The following is a 20,939-nucleotide window of genomic DNA, read 5'->3' as shown; positions in this document are numbered from 1 at the left end:
TTTGTCTTGATTTTTCGATTTCTCGATCTCTCAATTTTTGAACTTTACAATGTTTCGATTTTTCGATTTGTTGGTTTTTCGATTTTTGCTTTTCGGTTTGTCGATTTTTCGATGTTTAGATTTTTGATTTATCCGATTTTCCAATTTTTTAAATTTTCCCCTTCTCGATTCGTTGATTTTTCAGTTTTTCGATTTTTAAATTTTAGATTTTCGAATTTTTATTTTTTTGAATTTTTGATGTTTGGATTTCTCCATTTTTCAGTTTTAGGATATTTTAACTTTTCAATGTTTTAAATTTTAGATTTTTCGATTTTTTAGTTCTTCAATATTTTTTTATTTTTCAAATTTTCACGTTTCTGAATTTTTAGTTTTCGGATTTCTCAATTAATCTATTTTTTATATTCCCATTTCTCCACTTCCTAAAGTTTCAATTTTTCAGTTCTTCAGTTCTTCAATTTTTCGATTATTCAGGTTTTTGATTTTTCAATTTTTCGATTTCTCAATTTTAACTTTTCAATTTTTAAATAATTTTTTTTTTCGATTTTTTGAGTTTTCAGTTCTTCCATATTTCAATTTTTCAATTTTCGAAATTTTTCAATTTTCGATTGTCCAATTTTTTTTATTTTTCGATTTTCTAGTTTTTCGATGTTTCGATTTTTGAATTAACCGATTGTTCAATTTCTCGATTTTTAATTTTTAGATTTTACAATTTTTATTTTTTTGATTTTTTTATGTTTCGATTTCTCGATTTTACAATTTTCCCATATTTGAATTTTTCAATGTTTTAAATTTTCGATTTCGAGGATTTACTGTGTTACAGTAGTCATCAGTCATTACTCATCAAGAAAGATTATTGATGTGCGTTAAAATGCCTACATACTGATAAGCACGTATATACAAGACGCATTTAAGGCTGTTTTAAATCTGCTACATTTAATTTTTGCGATTTTAAATTTATTTCTTGATCTCTAAATCGTATATATTTAAATGGTAATAAATATTTTGTGATAAAATGCATTTCAGTTTCAAAGATAATATGTATTTAATGATTTGACTACTGTTAATAAAAAAAATACATAAGAAGATGTTCATATTGAATTAATTTGGTGTTCATAGTTTGATGATAACCCATAGTTATTCTGGAGGCAAATTAGATGACTTGTTACTTATTAATTAAAGTAGTACAACGTACTGATTAATACGTCCGTTTACTACTTTATCGACATCACGTGCTTACGGACTATTTTTACCCTCTTTCGTAAGGTACCGCCACTTCATAGTGAAGCGAGTGAGATGTAAAATGATTGTCCGTATAGGTTGTCCAACTATAATATACTTAAACAATGGTAATACTGTAACAATTTCATAGTGTTTTTTTCTTTTTCAGTGGTATGCTGTTGAAAAGTGCTGAATCTCACCAAACAATGCAACAGAAGTATGGTGGCTGCAAAAATACCAAGATGGTATTTCACACGTTGGATAATCTGGGCGAACAAAAGGTCAGATCTTTATTTTGTATTTTTATATATAAGATGATTCAAATTTAACAAATTACATTTTTGTTAGATAAAAATACAGTTTTTACCAAGGTAAAATTATAGTAAACATGTACTAAAATTAAAAAAAATGCTATTTCACACATTTAACACTGTATTTGAAATCAAACAAAAACTGTTCAATTTCAGTTCGTATTTCACAAAAAGACATGCATAAAAGCGTAACCGCGTTGAAAAATCAGATTTATTTTAATTAGAGTCTCACTTGGAGAACAATACGTGAATTATTACGAGAATCTAATGCGAACTAAAAGTTCGTGACATTGGAATGTGTCTGAGACATAATTTCAGGTTTCCGTTACTTCGGGAATTTACTTGAAAAGTCCAAATCAATCCATTGGAGCACAGTATAGACATCAATCAGTAGGGACAACTCGTGTCGGCGCCTTTGATCTTTCTAACCCGAATTTTAAGCCGTCATCGGCGGTCTTTGCCTAAATTATTTCTAGATGTCGCCACTCAATTTAAAAATAATCACGTTATTAGAAAACGCTATTATACATTTTATTTTTTTTACAAAAAAAAACAGTAAATAATGGTTCCATCAAAATATGAACAATGTTTTTTTTTTTTTTAGAATATCTCTGAAAATTATACTTAACTTCAATAATTACACTGGAAGATCAGCCTTAAACCACCAAATCCAATACAACTAAACTGCCAAATATCAAGTATTTCACATTAGTCACTATATGACCAAAGTACCGCAGTTCAATGTTCCAATGTGTAAGAAAGAGAAGTACTTTGCGTTGCGCGCTCTCATACCGTCACAAGACAAACGACCACCCATGAAAACGGTTCAGTAAAAATAACGAGTTGTCCCTACTGGAATGATCTCTATATTGTGGTGGAAACTGGTAGGTAGGCAACCTAAAATACATCCTTTTCATTTTTATTTCTCCTAATTACCTATTCTATAAGAAGTTGGAAAAAATGTTGTTCGGTTGCTTATTTACCGTTAGTTACTGTTTACTGAACAGATTCTCAAAAAGAGAATAGCATGTAAGAAAAGATTTATAGCAAACGCAGCTAAGACATAAGTATTTTATTTTTTTTTAATTTGAACCGAATACAAACAATTTAACTTGAATGACTAAAAATATTAAGAACTATCAACACACAACACAGATAATTACAATTTATTGTAGGTAATAACTAGGTCCCTAACAATTTAAACTACAAACTCCAACCAGCTACCGATTTGCTCGAATATTTTTTACTTAAAGAGTTTTGCTTGTTGCTTACAATTTTCAACCTAAATACTATAAACCTTGTGATAAGTTTTTCTCGAATTTTATGACACGATCAATTTCACATGAAATATCTTTCATTTTGTTGAAGAAAAAAAATCTTTAAATTAAAATTTGGGTTGTATACTTGATGAAAAAATGTTCTAAACACCGTTTCCAAATCCAGCATAAAATAAAATATAATTTCGTTACAAAAAAATGACTTCCTGGTAAAGCATTTAAAGTTTGTCAAACGTGCAAATTTTTGAAACATGGGTTTGTTAGAACCCAATGAAGCAATGCGAAAATCGTGCTGTCATGACAAACCGGTAATTTTTTTCAAGTCATTTTTCATGGAACTCCAAAAGGTCTGCGTAGAAATTAATACCCCTGCTTGACATGGTTTCCAGACATATTTTGGTCCTACTTTCATCTCTCTAAACCATCCAATGAAGTCTTTGAGAAATGTTATAGTCTCACTGTATTTTTCAGAATTAAATTTACTTAACCCATTTTTGCCCGAATTATTAAAAATTGGTTATTCAGCGAACGACAGTTGCTCTGGAAATAATTAGAACTTTTCACGTTCGTTTTCATTTGTGATAGCGATACTAATCTTAATGAAGTTTTCAATTGTTTAGCATCTGTCGTGGAAGTACGACTTCTAACTTGGGAAAAACGTTTTCAATCGCATCTTGACAAAGTCTACGTAACAAAATAAATTCAAACCCATGGATCTGTAGATATTCCTTTTGAAAATCAAAAGCACTTTGACTACTGTCCTGTTTGATACGGTTTCCAACCGTTCTTAACCTTCATATTTGTAAAAATTTCCACAACAGCATGGATAAAAGTTATAGCTTCGTCATATTATTCTACATTATTATGTGAAAGAACATATTTATAGTAACGTCCTGTCATTAATTTAAACCATTTGTGCATGATTCTTAGAAACCAAGCCGCAGTTTCAACACACTAGCACAAAGGCGCACATTCATTTTTTGAAAATGTGTTCGATGTAGAATACTTTCCTTCAACCTGAGAGACACAGCATTAAAGTATCAAATTTATCGAAGTCACAGACTTTTTGTACAGGCTGTATTGAAACAGAGTTAGAGGGAAGATTATATTTCCAGCTAAAGCACCACAAATATTTTTAAACATGTGCACAGAATTGGAAAAGTACCAAATAAAAATAATGATCGTGTTCCGATATAAAAACAGCAGTGGGTAAAGAAATAATATACAAGGTGATTGCGAAATACATGCAAAAAAAAATGGGGAATAGCTCACAATATGATTATGTCACTGGGTAAAATTCACGGTCCTAAGTAGTAGCAGTGTCTAGAAAAAATTATTTGAAATTAAATGTAAATTGTTGTACGCGCCGCTGGACTGTTTTGTGACCTACATAATTACTACAATGAATGGAATAGAGCGAGTCGGATTAAAAACCAAAAAAGTGACTTTATCAGGCACTTTTTTAATCCCAACGTGAAAAACACGAGAAGGGCCAGTTAGCATCGAGCGGTCGGTGAAATCGGTTTATGGTGGAGTTTTCCCATGCAGATTGTGTCGATATGGTAATTGGTGTGGGCGAACATTTGCATGAGTGATAGAAAAACTCCGAGATCATGGTACCTTCAACTTCAAACTCACGATCGTGGCCGTGATAGGACAGAAAGAAGAAGTTGGATTTTCACAGCTTGTAGTGCATCCTACATTAAAAGAATACGGCCACATCCATACCATGTTGACAAAGTAAAGGGTTTGGAGCCCGCTGATTGTCCACGTTGTGTAACTCACTTTTTGTCCGATCAAACTCCACATGCTCGTCCACAAATACGATTGCAAGAGACGGTTTTCGATAAATGTGTATCGGTTGGATGAAACAGTTCGTTTGTGGAAATCAACAGTGTCCAGAAATTATCGAAGAGCTTCAACGAGTGAAAGTGGTTTTTACCTATCAACACACCTCTTGCAACGCTCTGACGCCTGTATTGCTAGTCAAGGACAACATTTTCAAAATTTCTTGTAAAAAGGTAGTAGCATTCTAAGTTGCTCTTATTTCTGTTCCAATAAACAATCTAAAATCGTTGTGACAAGGACCAAACATCCATCAGAATCAAAATTACCAAAAAACTTTCACATTGACCTTTAACGATGATGAATGAGTAAATGAATGAACGAATGATAAGCAGCAAAAAGTCGGTTTTACTTTTAATTGAAACTGAAAGTGTTTAGGTCGTTTTTATTCGAACGTTTTTCCAACTCTGTTTACAAGGTGGCTCAGTGCCTTCGTATCGAGGGTGGTTCATGGGGGTTTTGGCCCATTCGATTTTTAATTTGTTTTTTCTATATTTCGGCTCTACTAGGGTGGGGGATGCCGTGGTTAAAATATTTGCACTTATTTCGCAGTCACCCTGTATACAGGGTTATTCAGCTAAGATGACCGATTTATGATTTTAAAATAGGCAACCCAAAATACCGTTTCCACCTGAATCTGGATTACAAAAAATGTTTCAAAATTAAATTGTATCAAAGTTTGCTAAATGTATAGAAACGTCAGTGTTGACGTTGGTCAATGTCAGAAAAACGCCTATGCATTCAATAACGAGAAAACCGACATGACCCTTAGTTATGGACACGTTATGGAAAATGACACAAAAAGGTTAGTCGTACAGCGTGGCGGCTTCTGATGTGACATAATACGAATATGTTCCGGGTGTGACTAGCTTCGTAGGGGATATTGACGAGCCTGGATTATTTCTTGGGGCACATTGCGATAATCAAGGTTCTGGGCAAAAATACTGCATGCGACGCAGCAATGTGTGCTTCAGGATAATAAAGCCTTTGAGCCTTTTAATTAAGTTTACCACAGAGGGAACTTTCACCAATTTGCTCTTAGTGGTATAGAACACGACCGTCTCTAAAATGATTATGCCTTATCTCCAAGTTGCTTCCTGTAGCGGAACACGCGTCACACTTCCCCTCAGCGGTTTGCGGGTTGGAACCACTTTTGAATTACGATTAACGAAATAAAATATTATATCTACAAACAATAGAAAATTCGCGGTATGTATCGTTTTCTTAAGCAAATCATATTCCGTTGTATCTGTACAACAATTACAGTAAAAAATAATGTTAAAGTTAAACACCTAGATTTCTTACCCTACTGTGGTATCCTTTGCATCAGAGAGCCAACTGTATATGAAAAAACTTTTGCCATGACTGACACTTCATTTTGTTCGGAAACATATGGGCGTCTGTGAGTTTGGGACACAGCCGTATGGACTCCATCGAATCTAACAAATAAAACCTTTATATGTGGTCCCAATTCTCAGTTTTCTTTATCCCATTTTTTTAAACGTTGGCACACAATTTGTCAGCATTGTTCAATTTGTTAACCGCCAATTTCAAACTGTTGAAGATTTGAGAGTTGATTTTTTTGCCGTAGGGAAGTTTATTTAAACATATTGGTTAGTGTTCGCTGGGACGCCAAAACGAAGATTCGGGAGAGCAAACGGTAAGCTTTTCCACTGCATTTATACAGCAGTATCGATAAAATGTTTTCGTCCAAGGTAAATCTCCGTGGCATTTGCCGTTGAACTCGGACTTGCTGCGTGAGAAATGTATAAGTTGGTTCATTCACACTATTCATTAAATTAGTAAAATCGCGACACTGGGCTACTTGCTCCGCATTTCACAGACGTTCTTGAAGGTTACCGATTCGGTGATGAAGTTTTGCGGTTCGTATACCCCATTCAATTGTTTACCGCGGGGTGTAAGATCCTTCAAAAGAGTTTTTTAAAAGCACCGATAAATTTAATTGGCGTTGGATTTTTATCAAATCCTCCACAATATCTCACGTGTGCAAAAAAACTTCCAAGCAGTCTTGGTTTAGTCTACGAGTGTACAATTTGCCACAGCTTTTAAATCTCCTTGTATAACTTTAATATTCTGTAAATAACGTTTAATGTCTCAAAAAAGTCACCTGACTATCAATTCCATTATATGGAGATGTAAATTCCTTGTCTACTAATTCGGACTGAGGTGAAGAATTAGAGATGTCGAATAATTTGTCAACTAATTCAATAGTTGCACCTGAATCTTCAGGAAGCTTTTCAATAGACATTAACAAAGACATACGGCCTGCCACACTTTGACTGAATACCTGGTTAGTATAACGTACTTTCATTCGTTGAAATCTGTCGGGATATACATGGCTGTCAGTCAGTTTGTATGAATTCCTGTGACATAGATTTTTCATATGCTGGTAATAAGTTTCAAAATATGTAAAATCTTCTTTTCCATCAGGTGTGACAATATGATTATTGAAGAAGTGGTTTCTTATTGATTCTAGAAGATGAGGTGTGTCAAACATGTAAAAAACAGCTTCTTCATTGTGTATAAAAAAATAGGGATTATCTGGTGTAATATGTAGCTTGCCTGAAAGTTCATAAAAGTTGGGCCCCTGATCAGTTACAACAGCATCCACAATTAAACCAATAAAAACAAAAAAGTAACCCAGCGGCTGTTACCAATTTGTGTGGATACTACGTGCCAGTGGCGGCTCGTCAGATGAGGCAAGTGAGGCGGCGCCTCACCGCATATCTCTTAAGAACCGATTGACTTAATTTATAATTAAAAAAGAGTTTTCAATGCATTTTTAGTTACAAAAATATGTTGAAATGGGAAATATGTACATAATTTTTTTTTACGCTTCCTGCTGACATTTTCCGTTGAATACCGTACGATTTATGCCCCGAGTTCTTTAACTGAAGCGGCCAGAATGTCGGTTCACTTGAACCAGCGAAGCCCAATCACAGACACGGATTTCCATGGCTCAGCTGCTATACTCCTCTACATGCGTTCGCTCGGAACTGAGGCGATATCTTCGGTGCTTCTCGGCCAATTTCGGCATACTCTTTAAACCATTTTTCCATTTATTTTACAGAACGATAGGGTTGTGGGGTGCGTGGGTAATTAGCATGAACGTAAATAAAATCCCACGTGTTGGTGTTTTGTGTTATTGTCTCTTTCATAGGTACAGGTGAGTGAAAAATGAATCCCGAGTACGATATCGTCATGTTGCTTCTTGAAACGCCGTTGTCACGGCGAACCGAGCTAGAACGTCGGCAAATTTTGCTAAATATCGAGCAGTCAAAACCGTTAATTCATTTAACTTCCATTGATAAGCGACAGAATCGTCAGTACTCCAAGTCTTTTAAATCAACTTGGTACCTACGAAACATATAAATGGCTCTGCCGTAATATTTACACAACATCCCGGGATATAACGATTTAAAGAATTTCATCCGAAGTGCAAAGTTACACGAAAGTTCCAAAGTACACATTAAAAATTTCATGGTCTTAAAACGTTTAGAAAAGAAGACAACAAATATTCCCGAATCCCTCCAAGAAAGTGCTACTTTCAACAAAATTTTGACTTGTAAAAACATTGTTGATTCAATGTGTTATGGGTGTTATTGTTATTATTATTATTATTATTATTAGGACCTATCACTGACCTGGGAATGACCGGTATTCAGGCAAGACTTCTATCATTACTAACTAGTAAGACCAAGTACTATTACTATTATTGTCAAACTTCTATCATCGCCTCACCACATCAGACAGTCACGAGCCGCCACTGCTACGTGCCATGACAACAAGAACATCGGTTGCTGGTTTAAATGATTTTATCTACGACTCTTTAATAATAGACGCATTATGTACGTAACTATAGATACATAATACCCCATATTAATCACTAGTGTTTAATGAATATTAAACACTAGTGAATAATGGATTTATTTCAAAATGTCCTAAAATACTGTTCCTTTTTTTCTAGAAAAATATAAACGTGTTTAATGAATATTAAACTAGTGTTTAATGAATATTAAACACTAGTGAATAATGGATTTATTTCAAAATGTCCTAAAATACTGTTCCTTTTTTTCTAGAAAAATATAAACGTCAAAACTATGTATGTATTCGTTTTTTACGTGTTATATATTTAACAGTTATTATTCTGTGTAGGATTTAAAATTTAAATTTACAATGTAAACGGAATTCGTATTTCGCGATTGTAGATTGTAGATGGCTCTGACGTTGTTTACGTTGCCACCTGCTACTACGGACGCTTAGCCGCCATTGTGCGTATTGTTTTGAATTTTGATTTCTTGCGAAAATTTATTACCGACGAGTGTTTTTATAAGAGGTTATCATCAGTTATATTGGATGAAAACACTGAAAATCTTCCTGGCACACCTCCCGAAGTGGCAGAAGCAGCTGGTGCTGTTAACCTGTTACCAGAGAAATCTCAAAAATTGTACAAAATAGCGTACAATCAATTCATGAAGTGGAAACAAGAAAAGAAGATTACCTCATTTTCCGAACGGGTGATATTAGCATACTTTGCAGACTTATCAAGTAAATACAAAATTTCTACGCTGTGGACTTATTACTCCATGCTACGAAGTACTCTCAACATCAATCATAACATTAATATAGAACAGTACCATAAATTAAGAGCATTCTTAAAGCGTCAAGGAGAAAATTACCAGCCAAAGAAAGCGAAAACGCTTAGTCCTCAACAAATAACTAAATTCATCACTGAAGCCCCTGATGTAAAATATCTAGCAACGAAGGTAAGAAATTATTGTTTCAAAATTATGTTGTAGGTTCTCATTTATTATTTTTTTAAAGGTGGCTTTGATAATGGGCATAATGGGTGCATGTAGGACTCAAGAACTGCATTCAATGCGAATTCAAGACATCAAAGATTTGAATTCAGCTTTTTTGGTAACACTGCCCAACACTAAAACAAAGATTAGAAGATCTTTCACAGTAACTGAAGATTACTATTTAATATGCAAAAAGTATCTTGATTTACGTCCAGCTGAAGTGCAATCAGATGTGTTTTTCCTTAATTACCAGAATGGTAAATGTACTATGCAGAGAATAGGTATCAATAAATTTGGTGGTATGCCGAAAGAAGTTGCAGCATATTTGGGGCTCCCAAATCCAGAATTATTTACTGGACACTCTTTTCGTAGATCCTCGGCTACTTTATTGGTGGATGGTGGAGGGGACATAACCGATTTAAAACGCCACGGAGGATGGAAAAGCTCCTCCGTGGCAGAGGGCTACATAGATAACAGTGTGAGATACAAACTAGAAACATCAAAGAAAATTTTTAAACAGGTGAATCCCTCGTCAACACCATGTACATCAATTCGAGCTCCTGTAATGGCAGAAAACTGTGAAAACATAGAGGAGTATGCTGCTGTAAACTGCGATAATGTTGTGATGAATCCATCTCCCCCATGTACATCAAGTGAAACTAATTGTGGTTTAAGAGAAACTAGTAATTTTGTTAAAAATTCCCATTCCCTCAGTAGTAATGTCAGTGTTGACATGAAAGGCAAGCCAATACAGATTTCAAACTGCAGTGGCCATTTTACATTTAATTTTCTTGCTAAGACAAGTAATAATAATAATTAATTACTTATTTGTTTTGTTTATTGTTTCTGAAATAAATTATTATTTGTGAAACGTGTATAATTTGTTTAGAGTCGTAGATAAAACGTCGTATTTAACTAGCGCATAATGACTATTATTCACACGGATGATTTACACACTCGCCTGCGGCTCGTGTGTAATTTTCATCCTCGTGAATAATATGCTACATTATGCGCTTGTCAAATAATATACTATTTTGTTACCAGTGTCGTGAAATCCAATAATTATTTCATCTCGACTCCTGTTGTAAAATAAATGAACGTACGATTTTTTTTTCTGACCAAGATATTCTACTAAATCAAAACCCGTAAACCAATTATCAGCAGTAAGATTTCTATATGAGCCTTTCAAAGGCCGTACTAACATTTTCACAACATCAAATTTTAATCGAATCTTAATTCAAGTTCCTTGCGCAAAGAAATTTAAAGTTATCCGTTTTTAATGTGGTCCAAAGATATCTAAAGCCCTTGAGTGTATGGATCTAGTTTTTCGGGCTGGGAGGCACACATTTTCTACCATTTTTCTTAAAAAACTTCATACTACCAAAAACAGTGATTGGCTCCAGGCAAAAGTCATAATGTAATGAATTTACAGTAACTGCAGCCTCAAATTTTTTATTTTCGTCGGACTGCAGGCAACTAGCATTGCAACTATCAAACACCTGGTCCATGAACAGCACGAGTGCCGCTGTTTGTTTATGCTATTACATATGTACATACTAAATTTCCATACCTAAACGAGCCAAGATTTTCAATCCAGATGCCACACGAGAGCTCAGGGTTGTTCTTCTTTTCTATTATATACATGTGCTTGTGTTAGTTTGTGAAAAAGGCGAGTAATATGTTCCCATGAAGCTGTCTGTAACGTAAACTTGCGATCGTGCTTCCCGTGTATAGGTGGCAAGGATAATCGTAGATACAAATTGCCGGTCTTAAGCAGTTTATTTACAACGTGAGTGCCACGTACCACAACTTCCTATTTAATTGAAAAGGGCTGTGCTTGATAACTTGCTGAGTTGCTAGATGGTGTTGGAGAGATCGAAGAGTGTCTTATACTCGATTTGTCGTGCTCTTATATTGAGGCACCCCTACCATAAACACCCCTATATATAAATATTGAGAAGTGGTGGTACGACCAATGGCGTGCTATTTACAAAATTAGTGAACATTACGCTTATACACTGTCTGATATCCGTTTTTGTATTTAAATTGGCAATGCCCATATTGATATAAATTTTTGGGAATGCCCTTCAATAAATGGGCTAGAACCTCTTTCCCATCTATGACGAATCCAAACGATTTATTTTCTTCTCCACATCTCTTACAGTCATGATTAGCTTCCAAAAGCATCTTGATTACGTTTACTTTTTGCGTCCCCTGATCACAAACTGTGGCTTTAACAAGCCCTATTCCGTGTACTTTCCGAATTAAGATACTTATTATTGCCATCAATCAAATCAGATTTCATTCCACCATCATTAAAAAAATATGCAATTGGTCGCTTGTACTTGCTGTGTATGCCCCGAAGCGTATACAGTTTTATCGGCTAATTAGTTCCACTCCCATTATCTTGAAAGTCATTAGTGCTGTCGGTACGAGCATTATAATAGTATTGGTTCTATTGAAATTTCTTTGAAAATTATATTGTCGTATTTATCTGATGTTGCCATTTTTAAAACATTATCCTTTAGCGTGTCCAAAATAACTTCATTAACACCACAGACTAACGAAACTTGATTTAATAAATTTGTTAGTGTTCTTCTGGATGGCAATGCAAATATTTCTTCAACAATTTATATCCTTTTGGGGTTTCTATCGTCGAGTGAAAAACGTCTGCCTTTTGGTAAACGTTGTTGCCTAGCTTGAGTTTCAATAATTCTATTTGAAACAGTGTTGACTCTTTTTTTTAACTGTCTGACGAAGTTGCCATCTTTAGAGCATTGTCTAGCCTTTCCTGGAGTCTGATACATTCGGAGTCTATTTGTTTTGCAGTTTTCTTGAAGTGAGCAGCAATTGAACATAAGTTTTTTGCTTTGGGTGTTAACTGGAAAACATTTGCGCCTAATAACGTTACTCTCCACTCTGATAATAAATAAGTTGACTTATATGACTATCATTGCTAAATAGTATATAATGTTGCTGCTTCACAATGAATTGGGGCATATGGGGTGCTTCACCATGTAAGCGAACTGGAAAAGTAATATCCATTATGTAATAGAAGTAATGTTGTTTAGATTTTTTATGTACTTTTATCAATTATCATAATTATTGTGCTTTAGTACTAACTGCATGGAATAGTCTTGCAAAATACAATTCGTAGGATGGATATTTTTATAATTCAGACTTTTATTAGCTAAACTCGTGATATTTCCATCGCAACACAAAATTCGTTTAGCTAATAAATCGTCTGAATTATCACAAATATTCATCCTACTCATGGTATTACTATTGATGATTCATTTAATATAAACGATCTTTTTGAAAAAAATTTCTATATATTTTCATTAATGAGTTTAGTGCTTCATAAGGAAGCTCGTTGTGTTAGGAATTTTGGGTAATTACACTTAAAAAAGAAAACGCACGGGCGTTCGATTCAAGCTCGTTTATTGAACTGCGTTTTAGTGACTCTTTCTTAATAATGATGATTAAGCAAAGTCCCGGTCTCTCTAGCGATTCCTCGTAAGTATCACCGGACAAATTGTTGACGGTGCAGATCGGGACTCCAAGGTCAATACTGTAGGATTTGCGTACAGTTGCGATAATCAATATATTTGGCAGAATCCACAATAGACAAAAATTCTAATAATTTATTTAAGTCTGTAAATCGCACGTCTAACTGGAATGTGATACAATCTAAAATTTCATAAAATAAAATGCGGTAAGCTGTAATTAACTCTGCTTCATCACGTTTGTTTGAAATACCAGTCTTCAGCTTAGTACACTCAAAAATTGTTGTAAAAGTTATCTCGTTCCTCAGTGATTTAATGCGTGAAACACATATTTATCTGAGGAAAACAGTATTTCACATCCGAAATTTTTTTCTGCAGAATTTTGAACAAAGGATCAGTTATTATAAAAATGTTATTATAAATTACAGTGAAAATAGCAAAATCAAAGTTCTCACAACATTTTAAGAAACCCCGAGCCTTTGTAATACTCTGTTTCAGAGGACTTGTCATTAACAATCATTTCAAAAACAACCCTAAGCTTATCCCATTTTTGATGAACCAAGTTAACAACTTTTGAACGTGTGCACCAACGGGTTTCATTAGCCTGCGGTATACTTCTTTTTAAAATGTTATTTAAAGTAAATGTTCTTTTTTGAGATTGATTAAAAAAAGCCGGAATACCTAAAACTGTTGCAAAAAAAAATCTAGCTTTAGAAATTCCATTAGTCCCTTGCTGCAACACTAAATTTAACCAATGGGCCGTACAGTGAGTAAACAAAGCCGAAGCAACCAGAGATTTAATTTTACTTTGGAGACCGTTTAATTCACCCGACATCACGCTAGCTCCATCATACCATTGAGCGATCAATTTATTTTCAAAATCAAATGGTTTCAAAACGTTTATTAATAGTTCAAATAAAGCATTGGCCGTCCGGTCAGCACTAACATCATGGAATCCTAAAAACAGTTCTTTTTTCTTTTAATTCGCTATTACAATTAACAATTCGCAAAGTAATTGAACACTGGGACTTTTCAAATGTATATAACAAAGTTAGATCAGTTAGGTAAGTTTGCAGCTGCCGAATTTTCCTAACGTTTTCGTTCTATAAAATTTTATTTATGCTTACATGTTCTTGCAAAGCATCGGATATTGTCGACGTGTTTCGTTCCACGCGCTTAAGGCCCATACAATTTTTAATGTGCTCTTTGGAATCATTATGCAGGTTTGTACTTCGCGAGATGTTTTTGTAAATCAAAATGACCAGTGGTATTCCATACATTTTTAACATTACCTAATAATAAACAAGGCCAACAGTACAGTCTGTTAGTGCATCTACTACCGCATAACCACTTGTGGCTTTTGTACTATGAATAGATACGTTTTTGAGTTGCGTTTTCCTCTGGACAATTAACTTCAATTTTATGCGTGGGCCGATACTGTAAAATTTCCCATTTCTCACTTTCACTTCGTCTTGAAAAAGGCGTTTCGAGCAGAGACATAACAATGTCGTGTTGGGGATTAATTTCAAAGTAAACGAATAGTATACACTGGAAAGAAGCTACATTTGGTTTAAATGGCTCGACTTTGGACAACCTGTATCTACCTGAGTACACCGTACACCTGTGTAGACCTGTTAGTTCGAAAATAGCCACCAACACACGCACAGCACTGCAAAATTAGCGCGAGAATGTTTTAAAATCTTGCAAAGATGCAACTTGCTCGTGATAATCACTAGTGGATTTAGAACCGACGATGGAGTGGCCGAACATTTTCGAACAAGTTTTATCTTGTTTTTAAGCTCAAAGACGACAGCCTCATTTCAGCATACTAAAACATATCTGCACGTGCGTCACCAATGTGCTCTGCGTGCGAAAATAAAGATAGAACTAAACCGCAAAATTCTGAGCCTCTCGTATCCATAATTTCGAATTTGCGTTACAAAAATTAGTGAAATATATATATATGTCGGAGCCTTTATTAAAAAAAACGAATTTTTGGGCGCTCAGGGTCGTACTACAAGCACTTTGTGGAACTTCGCGATCCGACGTGACCGGGCCTCTCTTTCTCACTGCCCCCTTTTCCCGCCGTTCCGCGCATGGGAGAAACCCTTTCCCCCTCGTGTTCCTGCTCATTACCATATATGGCTATATGTCCGTCGACCTTCAATATTGTTTATGGTTCTGGGAATCACACAACACTTTGTGGCGCCACCTATGACGTCTAACGTATTGCTTGTATGTTTGGTTGCCTACGCCACAGCCACCATGATCACCGTCGCCGACACGGCCATCCTGACGTGTGCACGCCCCTGTGCACCCTTCTCTACTTCCTTTGCTTAGTCTGTAATAAAATAGTCCGATTGAAGACACTACGCTAGACTTATATCATCTGGCATGAAACCAGGATCGACTTTGCAACGACTCTCTTGCCTGCCTAGAAGTTTTGACTAATGTACTCAGGCTCGACCAAGTACTGCCATCCGATTGACACATCGGGCTCAACCTCAACACTCAATAAGTACTTGACTACACTAGAACGAGGACCTCCCAACTGGTTCGACACAGATAAGCTCATCCGACCCCCTTTTACCTCAACTCTTTGGTCGGGATCGACACTCTACTAGCCAACTCGGGCAACTCATCAGTTGGAGCGACCTTCAACATCTGACCAACCCTCGGCCAGGATCGACATTCGATTTTCACAACGCTACTGCAAGAGGACCTAGCCACCCAAATCATTTCACAAGCCTACCTTTATTAATCAGCGTTGACAGAGGCTCGTCATCGCTGTCAATTAACGGAGAGACATGTCCTTGTCCATCGGGAACTCTGGTCAGCTGATCGTGAGCAAACTTAAAAGCGCGACCCTTACCCTTTTCCGTGAGTCTAACTACCTCATACCGGTCATTGTCCAAAACTTTGATTATTTTAAAAGGTCCCCTAAATTTTGGGTCAAGTTTTGAAATCATTCTTTCGTTCTGTTTGCTATAAACAAATTCGTCCAACGAAAATGGCTGAATAGCGGCTTTTCCAGCATTTTTACGTCTCAAATCGTTTGCAGCTGCCTTGACCATATTAGCACTAGCAATTTCGCGAATTTTTGCTAACGAAGTGGTTGCTTCGGCAGCTTTTACCGGATCATAACAAATTTTCTGAATTTCTAGCGAGCGAATAGTAGTTCCAAACAAAAGCTCAGCTGGACTGTATCCAGTAACCCTGTGTTTTGTACTGTTTAGAGATAACTGGACCTCACCCAAACTATCTTGCCAATTTTGCTCACTCGCGGTTTCTACAGTAGTCAAAACATTTTTCAGCGTCTGCATGACCCTCTCGACTTGACCATTTGCACGGGTAGAACCGTGGGCAATGAAATGTAACTCAATGTTGAAGGTATGACAAAAAGTACGGAACTCACTACTCGTGAAACATTTGGCCTGATCAGTTATGATTCTAAACGGGGCACCAAAAATGTAAGTGAACTCTTTTAAACACTGGACGGCCACTTTTTTGTACATTACGTGACCATATTAATATTACGAAGCTGTATCTGAATTTTGGATAGGTACTGATTATTATGATGTCTTGTTGCATAGGTGAGGCTCAGCCTCACTAGCCTTATCTGGCGAGCCGCCTCTGCTTGAAAGAATCTGTAAAATTGACGTAATCTTCTTTCAATTTAGGCAAGGATTTACATTTTTTTGTTGGTCCAAGTTAAAGGTAGTCTTAATATATTCAAACTTGGCAAATTTATTATCATCAAATTGAATATTTAATAATCACTTGTTTCCATTAACGTCTGACACCTCGAACCATGAAAACAAGCGCATGGCTAGCCGCCTTGTTTGTTCTTCCTAAAGAACCCACATCTTCAAAACCACTAATATATTGCTTTACTCGTTCATAGTGAAATCCTGAACAAAGGGACATTTTGTCGAAAAGAAATGTACAGTAACGATCTGCACGTTTCATTTTAGTGACTTCTGATTGTAAATGCTTCAAAATAGCAGGATTAACTCCGGTACCAAGGGAATTTTTGCTAAAATTAAATTAAATATTTATATTATTATTATAAATCTATTAAGTTAGGACTTTTGTATAGATACAACGCAAAAGCCTTATCTTGTTGAGTCTACCTACGCACATTTGGAGATTTTAAACAATTTTTTAATTGGAAATTTATAAATTCTTTGGTAACAAAATTTAGGTGATCATTAATGAATACAAATTTTCCAGCTGTATGTAAATTATTAAGAATTTTTACTCTTTCTTTCTCTTTTTTTTTAAGTTTTGATAATTTAGGTTCAGCGTTACGATGAATTTCATACTTAATTTTCTTTTTAGGTGTTTAATCTTTTTTCGAAAAGTGAATTTTAAATAATATTTCACTTTTACCTTTGTTATCTTATTCCACAATAATCATGATCTTGAAGCTTAGACTTATCAAGATTGCTTGTTTTTCCTGTGTCTTGCGAATCAGCAAAAATAGGGGGTTTATTACACATGTACTGACCGGACGTGGAAGTTGAAGGTTTATTACAGAGATCATCTTCTGTTGTCAAAAAGATTTGATCTTTGTCAGTCACGTGACTGAGATTTTGTAAACCTGTACTGACTTCTACTGCAAGTGGTTCAGTGCAAGTAACTTCGCAAAAAACGAATCGGACTTGTCTGTTTTGCAGGCATTCTTCCACAGCTGAAAATAGTATGAGTCTTTCGGAGCTATATGAAAGCGTTTGTTGACAAAGCCTTCTGTTAAAACATTGGTGTAGTAATAACTCTTACATCCTGACTACCATTACCGATATTTCTTACGGCCGAAAACTTCCATTATGATAAATAAAATAAAATCGGTTACTTAACTAGCGCTACAGAGCAAATTTCAAGGAAAACTGCACCAGATGGACTGAGTGGGTCTTTACCTGGAACAAACTTGAAACATTAATGTAGTGAAGTATCTGTAATTACTAACTTAACTTTTCTTATTTGCAATTTGCATTAAACTATGTAGTCAGAAGCTGGTGGTTATTGCGTAGCTTGTCGAACGCTCGTCTTTTTATTAGTAATTAGTAAAATACCTTCTGGATTCTGGATTCTTAATTTATGGGGGCTGACCGTAGCCAGCCGGCACTTAGGCCTCGCCTTTGGGCCCATTGTACCTTTCCCAAGTCCATATCAGGGTGTTTTCCCGCTCCTCTTAATCCAGATGAACCCGAATCAAACTAACTGTTTTTATTGCTTGCTTCGACCAAAATAATGTATTAGATGCTAGTAATATCACCAGTAATTTTGTTTTTCGTGTCCTCTGTTGGATAGGGGACGTTCTTTTAACGGAACTTTAGGACAATGAACTATTGAGTATATATATTTTTTTTATTTATTTAAACAGCGTGTATGTTTTCCTTGATGTGCAACCAAATGGTCCTGTCTATCATATCTAGAGTATTCGAGCAAGTTTTTGCCTGATTTTGATGGACCTCTTTTTGTTGTTTTTTTATGGGTTTCTGAAATACCTATAGTAAGTACTTCCAAAAGATGGTTGCTCATTTTATTTATGAATCACATTTGGTTCGTCGCCATAAATGCGTTCTCTCTCTGCTTGAGAGAATCTCTTCACCTGTTTTACAGGAAATACTGATAAAGTATTTGAGGCTACATATATGACACTGTTGTCATTCCACTAATATATTATAATGTTATCATCAGCAGCTAATTTATAGGGAAAATAATCTCTTTTTTATTTCTTGCAAATATCGATAGGACAAGCTGGAATTCTGTTGTCCCGAATGGTCCCAGTCCCTTGAATGTGTTTCTTATTTAGCTCACGTAAAAGTGGGAAAGACGTATAAAAGTTGTAAAAAAAATTTTGATAGGATTGCAAATTATTCTGGTTTCGTAAAACATAGCGCGCTACAGCACTACAACCAACTACAGTTATTATTAATTTTTCATTATATAGTTATGAGGAGTAAAAAAACCTCTAATTTTTATAGATAATTTATTTCTTTTAATCATTTTGGCAAACATAGCGAGTAGAGTATAAAATGTTACTTCTGGGCCACGACATTTGGCGTCTTAAAAAACAAGCCAGAATCTTACAAATTTAGCTGTTTGTCCAAAAGCAAACAACCGAAAAAGGCTTAAAACCTCTCAAAAAGCGTTAATTTTTATCCACCCCACAAGTACCCAAATATGTATAGACTATAGACCACCAAAAATTAAGCACACGAAAAAACCGTTGAAAATCACCCAAAATAATGCAAAATTATCTCAAGAGCACTCTGAAAAACTTTCGAAATCCGTTGTTTTTAGACATTCCAAATGGCTTTGTATTTCTGCATGGACCAGACCAATTGGCGCATGCAAAAAAAGAGAAAAACAACACCAAATCAAAGAGGTATATTTGGCGCCTTACAAACTAATGTTGTGAAATTCCTTCAAAAATCATAATTTTGCTCCCAAAAAATACTCGAAACTCAATAGACCACCAGAAAATGGGCACATGGGAAAACTGTTGAAAATCATCCAAAAGCCATCATAATTACGTTAAAAGCACCCAAAAAACCTTACAGCATTCCTTGTTTTGAGACACCCCAAAATGTATTTTTATTTCTAGACCAATCCATTGGCGCATGCGAAAAATTCACCGCTCAGAATGGCGACTGGTAAAAATATTAGACAAATAAGAGCTCTTGTTTTTAAATACCTCAAAGTAGATTTTCATTTCTGAACCAAGTATTACCCTCCCCATCTACGACTCTGCACATTGTTAATATTAGTTAATAAAACGCTGCCATCTAACAGAAAATAATAGAATTAAAGCTTTGTAGAGCTCTGTAGCGTCAGCTGAACTGAGCTGAAGCAGACTCCCTAAACATAAGCCCCTTTAAAAATTTTTTGAATTTTAATTTACAACTTGATATTTTTATTTTAGAAAATATTCTATCGCTATGAAAAAGATTTTGCGCTTTTTCAAGATTTGAACGCCCTGTAAATGAGTGCACATGTTTAGAGCGCGACGTTTAAATTTCTGCGCTAACACGGTTCTGTTTTACCAACACGCCTATAATGGATTTTATACAAACGCTTTCGGAGTGAATATATTAGGTTTATTGTTTATACTAATTTTCTTATTAATTAAAAAAATAAAATTCGCTTCGCATGCTACGCACTAGTCCACTGTGTGGACGCTCATGAGGACTTTGTCCGAATTTAATTATTGGGTACATAACAATTGTATCTAAATTTATTTCTTATTAGGCTCGATCGTCCAGCGCTTAAATTTAATAACGAATAACGCATTTTGACTTTTGAGCGTTTTCATTAAACAGAAGACGGTCGATGTTCGAGCGTTAGTACTGTTGTGGACCTCGATCACAACAAAGGGTTCTTCCAATTTGTTAGAAGACACTTTTATTCACCACGTTACTTTTATTCGCGTATTTATCTATTTTTGAATGTCTTCACACTGATCACCAATTTATATGTCTTGAAAACAAAGAAAGTACAATACTTGATCTCTGATAACAGTCATATGAGTTACGGAGAACTACAGCTATCAAATACAAATACAGTCATTGAATACAAACACTAAATGCAAACAGTGGAAACTTGTGAACTCGATTTACATTAATTTAACATTAATTGATTATTAGGGTGATTCAAAAAAAAAAAATAATTTTTTTTTTCGTGCAAAGAGGTTCAAAAGTTTCTTTTCAACGTAAAAAAATACCAGTTAAAATTTGAGCTCTTAATATTAATATTAAGACCGTCCGCATCGCGTTTTTCTATTTCCCATAAGAATAACATGGGAAAATTTTTGTTTGCACCTTCTGATTTTTATTGCTAGCCCGTCGTGTGTCGTGAAAAAAATTCAATCACATATTTTTATAGAGAATTGAACGCTCTACAAAAAGTGTCTCCTATGATTGTGCGAGAAACCTGATAGTTGAAGAGTTATTT

At 35.2% G+C, this 20,939-nt stretch overlaps 2 protein-coding genes across 5 annotated transcripts in view; both read left to right on the top strand.

Annotated features, from left to right (window-relative positions):
* Positions 1 to 20,939, top strand: part of LOC135137729 (uncharacterized) — a 197,602-nt gene that overhangs the window by 17,255 nt on the left and 159,408 nt on the right. For all 4 annotated transcript variants that reach the window (XM_064067454.1, XM_064067452.1, XM_064067453.1 and 1 more), the window contains exon 5: positions 1,388 to 1,499. The gene's annotated coding sequence lies outside the window, so the exon portion shown is untranslated. The remainder of the gene's footprint in view (positions 1 to 1,387; positions 1,500 to 20,939) is intronic.
* LOC135137500 (uncharacterized) lies at positions 8,877 to 10,364 on the top strand. The gene is made up of 2 exons (XM_064067181.1): positions 8,877 to 9,438; positions 9,497 to 10,364. Exons 1-2 carry the CDS (start codon positions 9,145 to 9,147, stop codon positions 10,292 to 10,294), a joined length of 1,092 nt encoding a protein of 363 aa, XP_063923251.1. The 5' UTR covers positions 8,877 to 9,144; the 3' UTR covers positions 10,295 to 10,364.

Source organism: Zophobas morio, unplaced genomic scaffold, assembly GCF_036711695.1.
Source record: "Zophobas morio isolate AGI-343-1 ecotype UQ-CSIRO unplaced genomic scaffold, CSIRO_AGI_Zmor_V1 ptg000029l, whole genome shotgun sequence".
NCBI lineage: Eukaryota > Metazoa > Arthropoda > Insecta > Coleoptera > Tenebrionidae > Zophobas > Zophobas morio.
The sequence above is the reverse complement of the archived record's forward strand: the minus strand, read 5'-3'. Positions and strand labels throughout refer to the sequence as shown.